We start from the raw sequence: 7496 nt of genomic DNA on the forward strand, positions 1-7496 counted from the left end.
CGGCGGCGGCGGCTGCAGCCTGCGCGGTGCCTTCTGGGAACGGAATCCCCAGGGCTGCCCCTGGCCCCCATGGCGCATGCGCGGGAGGCCGCTCGGTGATCCGCGGCGGCGGCGGCGGCGCTTCCTGCTAGGACCGGCCGGGGCCGTACCGGAGGCTCGGGCTCCACCGACCCTCCTCCCACTCCCTCCCACTCACCCTCTGGGCCGCGACTGCGCAGGGCGGGGCCGGCCGAACCATGGGCCGCGGTGAGTGCAGGGCCCGGCCCCCCCATCCCGCCCCTCCCCCTCCCCTCCAGTCCCTACCCTCTGCCCCCTCCGCGTCCTCTCGGCCCCTTTCCCTGGCCCCATCCCCACTCCCCCGCCCTCACCTGCCCCCACCGTTTTTCCCTCTCACTGCTTGACTTTTGCCTTCTTCACCTCCTTCCCCTCAGTGCTTCGCCCACCCTCCGCCCGCCCTCTCCCCAAGTTCCTTCCTACTTCGTGCGCCTTCCCCTCCTCCCCAAGCTAAGGGAAGCAGGCTGGGTGACAGGGCGCCTTGTTATGAGAGGGAAAGTTTTGAAGCCGCCAGTGTGGGGCGGGAGCGATGGTTGGGGAGGATACTTGCAGGTTTGAGGGGCGGCCTCATATATTAGAGGAGACTCCCTGTTGGAGCTAATGTGAAGCTTGAGGGATAGGAGGTGCTGAATCCTCTTGCCTTAGATTTGGGGGAAAATCAGGAGCTTTTCAGGGTTCTGGAAGAAGACAGGGCTGTGATTCCTATATTTCTTAAGAAGACCCATATGAACTAGATTAGTGATTTGTCCAATGTAGCAGGCATGGGGGAAATTCTGTTGGTACCACCCCAGCAGGCAGTTGGGCAATTGCCTGGTGACCTGTGGGGAAATCTGTACTTTTTATATGATCTTCCTTGGGGGGGAGGGGACAGCAGGGGCCAGACTCTGGGAAACTTCCTAGTGGCCTGGCATTATGGGAATTTGCCCACACTCCTGGGTGAAGTCTTCTGTCCCAGATGGGACAAAAGGACCTTGCCCTTTATGTCTAGGGATTGTGTTGTGATTCCTTGGTCCTTGGGAGTTGAGGCTTTGATCCTCTGGTTCCTAGAGACTGCACATGGAAAGGATGGTTGTGGACCCAGCAAATCTCTGAGATTTTTATGGGCACTTACTTCATTAAGGATTGTTTTCCTTTGAATGTCTTTGAGCTGTGCTTCTCTCCTGAGTTGGGTAGGTTCCTGACAGTCCCTCTCTCATTTTGCAGGTGTGGGCTAAGCCGGCGGCCCCGGCTTTAGACTGGACCCCACAATGTTTGCAGAGATGTTCAGGTAGCCATGGTGGGATGGCAGAGGGTTTCCCCATGCCCCTGAGTTCTCTTGGGTCTTCCCAGAACCTTTGCCTTCCTGTAGTACTCCCTCAGGTACCCAGACAAGTTTAATCCTTCTAATGCCCACATGGATGTCTGTGTTATCAGGCACGTGGGAGCTGATTACACACAATGAATGGGGGCAATGAGAGCAGTGGAGCAGACAGAGCTGGGGGCCCTGTGGCCACATCTGTCCCCATCGGCTGGCAGCGCTGTGTTCGAGAGGGTGCTGTGCTCTATATCAGGTATATGAATCCTCAAAAGTTCCCCAAATTATATTCTCAGGCCCTTTAGTTGCCTGAGTTCTGTTTCCCACCCCGCCTTCTCAAAGCCTAGATCTCTGGTACCCCATTTCTCTCTTGTTCCTTCCTTCCTCAGCCTTTTGTTCTCCATATCTTTGGCTCTTTGAGTCTGTTCTCCCTCTTTCTGTCTCTTCCCACATCCCTTACCTTATTCTCTTCCTAGAAAGGTCTTTGATTAAGGAACTGTTCTTCAGGAGTGTCTCCTCAGTATCAGCTAACCCCATACTCTATCTCTGTTCTCTTCCAGCCCAAGTGGCACAGAGCTGTCTTCCTTGGAGCAAACCCGGAGCTACCTCCTCAGCGATGGGACCTGCAAGTGCGGTCTGGAGTGTCCACTCAATGTCCCCAAGGTCAGAGTCAGGGTCCCCAAACCCCGGGCCACGGACCGCTGTTTGTGGCTTGTTAGGAACCAGGCTGCATAACAGGAGGTGAGCGGCAGGCGAGCAAGTGAAGCTTCATCTGTATTTGCAGCTGCTCCCAGTGCTAGCATCATTGCCTCAGCTCCATCTCAGATCATTAGGCATTAGATTCTAATAGGAGCACTGGACCCTGGTGCCAAAAAGGTTGGGGACCGCTGAGAGTGATGAGGAGTGCCAGAATGTACAGGAATAAGCCAAGAGACTTAATGCAAGTCACTGCCCATGGCAGGCCTTGTCACAGATTCCACCGCTCAGGGTCCCTGTCCACGTCTTCTACCTTACAGGTTTTCAACTTTGACCCTTTGGCCCCGGTGACCCTGGGTGGGGCTGGGGTGGGGCCAGCATCAGAGGAGGACATGACCAAGTTGTGCAACCACCGCCGGAAAGCCGTTGCCATGGCAACTCTGTACCGCAGCATGGAGACCACCTGCTCACACTCTTCTCCTGGTGAGTTTTCTTCTTTTACGGAAGACTGAGGACAACTTAAGGGCCTGGAAGAGGGATGGTGGAAGGATATCCATGAGAGGGAGCAAGAAAAGTGGAGTGGGGAAGCTGCTTGGTGAGGGGAGAGCACAGAGAGATTGGGAATTTATAGGATACAGGATGAAGACAAAAGAAAATTTTTGGAAGGGGAGCCACAACTCATCATTTCTTTTTTATTACAGGAGAGGGAGCAAGCCCCCAAATGTTCCACACTGTGTCCCCAGGGCTCCCCTCTGCCCGCCCTCCCTGTCGAGTCCCTCCCACAACTCCACTTAATGGGGGTCCTGGCTCCCTTCTCCCAGAACCAAGCTCAGTTCCGCCAGCCTTCCCACCTCTAGCAGGCCCTGGGGGACTCTTCCCACCACCAAGGCTTCCTGACCCAGTCCCCTCTGGAGGCAGCAGTAGCCCCTGTTTCCTCCCAAGGGGCAATGCCCCCTCTCCAGCTCCACCTCCTCCACCTGCCATCAGTCTCAATGCCCCCTCATACAACTGGGGAGCTGCCCTTCGATCCAGCCTGGTGCCCCCTGACTTGGGCTCTCCTCCAGCTGCCCATGTCTCTTCCTCACCACCTTCAGACCCTCCTCTCTTCCACTGTAGTGATGCCTTAACACCCCCTCCTCTACCCCCAAGCAATAATCTCCCTGGTCCCCCTGGTCCTGCCACTCAGCCACCAGTGTCTTCAGCCACTATGCACCTGCCCCTGGTCCTCGGACCTCTGGGAGGGGCTCCCACAGTAGAGGGGCCTGGGGCACCCCCCTTCCTTGCTAGCAGCCTACTCTCTGCAGCGGCCAAGGCACAGCATCCCCCACTCCCACCTCCCAGCACTTTACAGGGCCGAAGGCCCCGTGCCCAGGCACCCTCAGCTTCCCACTCATTACCCCGTCCCTCTCAGCGTCGTCCCCGCAGACCCCCAACTGTACTGCGATTGCTAGAAGGGGGAGGCCCTCAAGCCCCTAGACGGAGCCGTCCCCGGGCCCCTGCACCTTCCCCCCAACATTTTTCTCTCCCTGAGCCATCCCAACCAATTCTTCCTTCTGTGCTGTCCCTTCTGGGACTCCCTACCCCTGGCCCTTCCCACTCTGATGGAAGCTTTAACCTTTTGGGGTCAGATGCACACCTTCCTCCTCCCCCAACCCTCTCCTCAGGGAGCCCTCCCCAGCCCAGGCACCCCATCCCACCCTCCCTGCCTGGGACCACAAGTGGCAGCCTCAGCAGTGTGCCAGGTATGTAAATGTGGTAGAGCTCCTCTTCTCCTGGGGTTGAAAGAGGTAGCTAAGGCATTTAGGGGAGAGTTTAGAGCTCTTTGGTTTTCTGGGTTGGGGACAGGGAGGTTGGGTTCTTTGGACATTGGGAGAAAGGGTTCCCTAGAGCTGAATCTTTCTTTTCCTTTGCAGGTGCCCCTGCCCCACCAGCTGCCTCCAAAGCCCCCCTAGTCCCTAGCCCTGTGCTTCAAAGCCCATCTGAAGGGCTCGGGTTGGGGGCGGGCCCAGCCTGCCCTCTGCCCCCCCTGGCTGGTGGGGAGGCTTTCCCTTTCTCCAGCCCTGAGCAGGGCCTGGCACTGAGTGGAGCTGGCTTCCCTGGGATGCTAGGGGCCTTGCCTCTCCCTCTGAGTCTAGGGCAGCCTCCACCTTCTCCATTGCTCAGCCACAGCTTATTTGGTGTGCTGGCTGGGGGAGGAGGACAACCTCCCCCTGAGCCCTTGCTACCCCCACCAGGGGGACCTGGCCCTCCCCTAGCCCCAGGCGAACCCGAGGGGCCTTCGCTTTTGGTGGCTTCCCTGCTTCCACCACCCCCTTCAGACCTCCTTCCACCCCCTTCTGCACCTCCTAGCAACCTCCTTGCTTCTTTCCTGCCTCTTTTGGCCCTGGGCCCCACAGCTGGGGATGGGGAGGGATCTGCAGAGGGCGCTGGGGGTCCAAGTGGGGAAACATTTTCAGGTTTGGGAGACCTGCCCCCGCTACTGTTCCCCCCACTTTCAGCTCCCCCTACCCTCATAGCTTTAAATTCTGCGCTGCTGGCCGCCAGCCTGGATCCCCCCTCGGGGACAACCCCCCAGGTGAGGATAGGGGGTGAGTGGGTGGGGCAGAACAAGAGGTAGAATAAGAGATGGGAGCTGGGAATCAAAAGCTTTCAGTTTCATGCCTGAAGTCTTCCTTTGGGCCTTGGGGAGGGCTTAGTGTTTGGCTGGGGGTAGGATGACAGTGAGAACTGGGTCTGTATTTAATAAGCGTGGCCTTCACATGAGGCTTCAGTGAGATTATATGTGTGAAAGTACTATAAATGTATAGAACACTTTACACATGTTATAACCATTTTTCTTTTTTTAGCCCTGTGTCCTGAGTGCCCCCCAACCTGGACCACCTACCTCCAGTGTCACCACGGCAACTACTGACCTGGGAGCCTCCTCTCTGGGCAAGGCCCCCTCCAACTCAGGGAGACCCCCCCAACTTCTTAGCCCTCTGCTGAGTGCCAGCCTGCTGGGTGAGTCTGAGGGAAGACTTTTCTGGTATGAAAAAGAAGAAAGGAAGCAGTAAAAATTGGGAGGAGCAGCTGGATGAACTGGGGAAGAAAGTCTTTGAACTGGGTAAAGCCTAAAAGAATAATAGGGTTTGTTCAACCTAATTGGTTTGCCTAGTGAGATCCTTGACTTTATAATTCAACAGGTGACCTGTCTTCACTGACCAGCAGCCCTGGAACCCTCCCCAGCCTGTTGCAGCCTCCTGGCCCTCTTCTCTCTGGCCAGTTGGGGCTGCAGCTCCTCCCTGGGGGGGGAGCTCCTCCACCCCTCTCAGAGGCTTCTAGTCCCCTAGCCTGCCTGCTACAGTCTCTCCAGGTGAGGGTGTGGGATTCTGTCAGGAATTTTTTCCCAAACTGGAAATACAAGCATTCTGAGTTACAAAGCAGAGGACTGTATTTGAGACTGAGATTTTATTTTTTGCCTGCAGCTTCCTCCAGAGCAGCCAGAAGCCCCCTGTCTGCCCCCTGAGAGCCCCACCTCAGCCCTCGAACCGGAGCCTGCCCGGCCTCCCCTCAGTGCCTTAGCCCCACCCCACAGTTCTCCCGACCCCCCAGTCCCTGAGCTGCTCACTGGGAGGGGGTCAGGGAAACGGGGCCGGAGGGGAGGAGGGGGACTTAGGGGCATTAATGGTGAGGCCAGGCCAGGTCGTGGTCGAAAGCCTGGTAGCCGGCGGGAGCCTGGCCGACTGGCCCTCAAGTGGGGGGCACGTGGTAGCTTCAATGGACAAATGGAACGGTCCCCAAGGACCCACCACTGGCAGCATAATGGGGAACTGGCTGAAGGGGGTGCAGAGCCCAAGGATCCATCCCCTCCTGGGCCCCATTCTGAAGACCTTAAGGTGAGTACAGAGTGAAAGTGGTCAGGCTGAAGGGCTCAAGAGAGGCTGAGACTATGGTGCTTTTTCTTAACTTTCCCTACACACACAGTCCATCTTTTCTCAGGTGCCCTCAGGGGTAGTCAGAAAGTCTCGTCGTGGCCGGAGGAGAAAATACAAGTGAGTGTTGGGTCCGCCACAGTCCTGGCCTTTCCTCACTTCTTGCTGAGTTTATAGAAATGTCTAAAGAGTAGTTTGGCTCCAATAAGGATGTTATGCCTTTACTGTCCAAATGTAGAGTTTCCCACCCAAACTCTGAAATTCATTTGGTGCTTGGCCGGGGGGTGGGTGTGCCTGATCATCTGTGCCCCTTATTGCAGCCCTACCCGGAACAGCAATAGCTCCCGCCAGGATGTTACCTTGGACCCCAGCCCCACAACCCGAGTAAGTGTCAGTGGGTGGGAGTGGGTGAATAAGGGATGAGGCAGGAGGAAAAGAGGGTTAGAGGGAGTGGGGAGAAAATAAAAGACTTCTTGATACCTAGCTGTTTGATCACTTCTTTCAACTTCCCCTCTTGTATAGGCGGCTGTCCCTCTGCCTCCCCGGGCCCGCCCTGGCCGTCCTGCCAAAAACAAGAGGAGGAAACTGGCCCCATAGCAGCCATACCTGGAGCTGGATCTGACCCTGATTGGGGAGAGCTGAGTGCTGAGCCTTGGGAGCCCCTGCCAGCCACCTGCACCTGTGGACAGTGGGTGGGGGCACTACTCCTCACTCAGAGCACAAATGCAAGCCCTTCCCCTACAATCCCATCCTGAGCCATTGCAGGGGGTCAGGAAGCTCACCCCCTCCCCCCCTAAAGCCATGTCACTGAAAAGGCCTGGGGGGGTGGTATATGGCCTGCTCCCCACCAGACTAAGGGGAACACCCCCTTCCCCAGGTCTTTTATTTGTTTAAGTTATTTTTGCACAAATGACTCTTTTATATTTAATTCGACTTCATTGCCTCCCTTTTTAAAGCCAGCAGGCTCAGTTTACAAACCTGTGAGCTACTGTTGGCTGCTGCCCTCCTTCCCAGTGAAAGGTACAAAGCAATAAGCATCATGCATCCTCCCCTCACCCCTCCAACACCCCTCTGTCTCTGGCTCAGGTTGCTCAAAGCACAGATCCCCTCTTACCCTGTCCCCAGGTTTGAAACACATAGCCTCATTTCAAGGTGTAGCCAGCTTTCCTCTACTTTCCTCTGGGATAGAAAAAGGGGGTAAGGGGGCAAAGAGAGCCCTCTGGGCCTCTCCTCCCATACACACTACACTGCCCCTTCTCCCCCCATCAAAACGCTCAGAGACGTTGTGATGATGCGACTGAGGATTATGCAACGTGGTCCAACCGGAGCGGCCAGCATGACCAGCTGTCCAGGGGCTGCCTCCTGCCTTTTCTTTTGTAAAGACAAGACCCTTGGGAGTTTTAATTCTGTTTTGTACTTGCCCTGTGGGGCCTCCACTGCTTTTCTATGGGAGACACTCTTAATTTAACAGATGAGAATATTTTGAAACTCTGGCTCTGACTCTGTACTCATTTTTTCCTTAGTTCTTTAGTATGAACGAG

At 56.2% G+C, this 7496-nt stretch overlaps 1 protein-coding gene across 4 annotated transcripts in view; it reads left to right on the top strand.

The window, feature by feature from the left end:
* MBD6 (methyl-CpG binding domain protein 6) overlaps positions 1 to 7448 on the top strand; it is a 7905-nt gene extending 457 nt beyond the window's left edge. The window contains exons 1-14 of one of the 4 annotated variants that reach the window (XR_897224.1): positions 7 to 246; positions 1258 to 1321; positions 1468 to 1604; positions 1909 to 2011; positions 2365 to 2527; positions 2746 to 3786; positions 3958 to 4619; positions 4891 to 5044; positions 5227 to 5396; positions 5509 to 5919; positions 6023 to 6075; positions 6276 to 6339; positions 6478 to 6647; positions 7234 to 7448. Coding sequence is in view for 3 of the 4 variants with exons in the window: in XM_023524794.1 (XP_023380562.1) it covers positions 1492 to 1604; positions 1909 to 2011; positions 2365 to 2527; positions 2746 to 3786; positions 3958 to 4619; positions 4891 to 5044; positions 5227 to 5396; positions 5509 to 5919; positions 6023 to 6075; positions 6276 to 6339; positions 6478 to 6552 (3009 nt within the window). In the remaining variant the exon portion in view is untranslated. Of the gene's footprint in view, positions 1 to 6; positions 247 to 349; positions 678 to 1257; positions 1322 to 1467; positions 1605 to 1908; positions 2012 to 2364; positions 2528 to 2745; positions 3787 to 3957; positions 4620 to 4890; positions 5045 to 5226; positions 5397 to 5508; positions 5920 to 6022; positions 6076 to 6275; positions 6340 to 6477 lie in introns of those variants that run through there. The other 3 variants (XM_011382864.1, XM_023524795.1, XM_023524794.1) reach the window with 3 other exon arrangements.
* The last annotated feature ends 48 nt before the right edge of the window (positions 7449 to 7496 follow it).

This window comes from Pteropus vampyrus, unplaced genomic scaffold, assembly GCF_000151845.1.
Source record: "Pteropus vampyrus isolate Shadow unplaced genomic scaffold, Pvam_2.0 Scaffold493, whole genome shotgun sequence".
NCBI classification, from domain to species: Eukaryota; Metazoa; Chordata; class Mammalia; order Chiroptera; family Pteropodidae; genus Pteropus; species Pteropus vampyrus.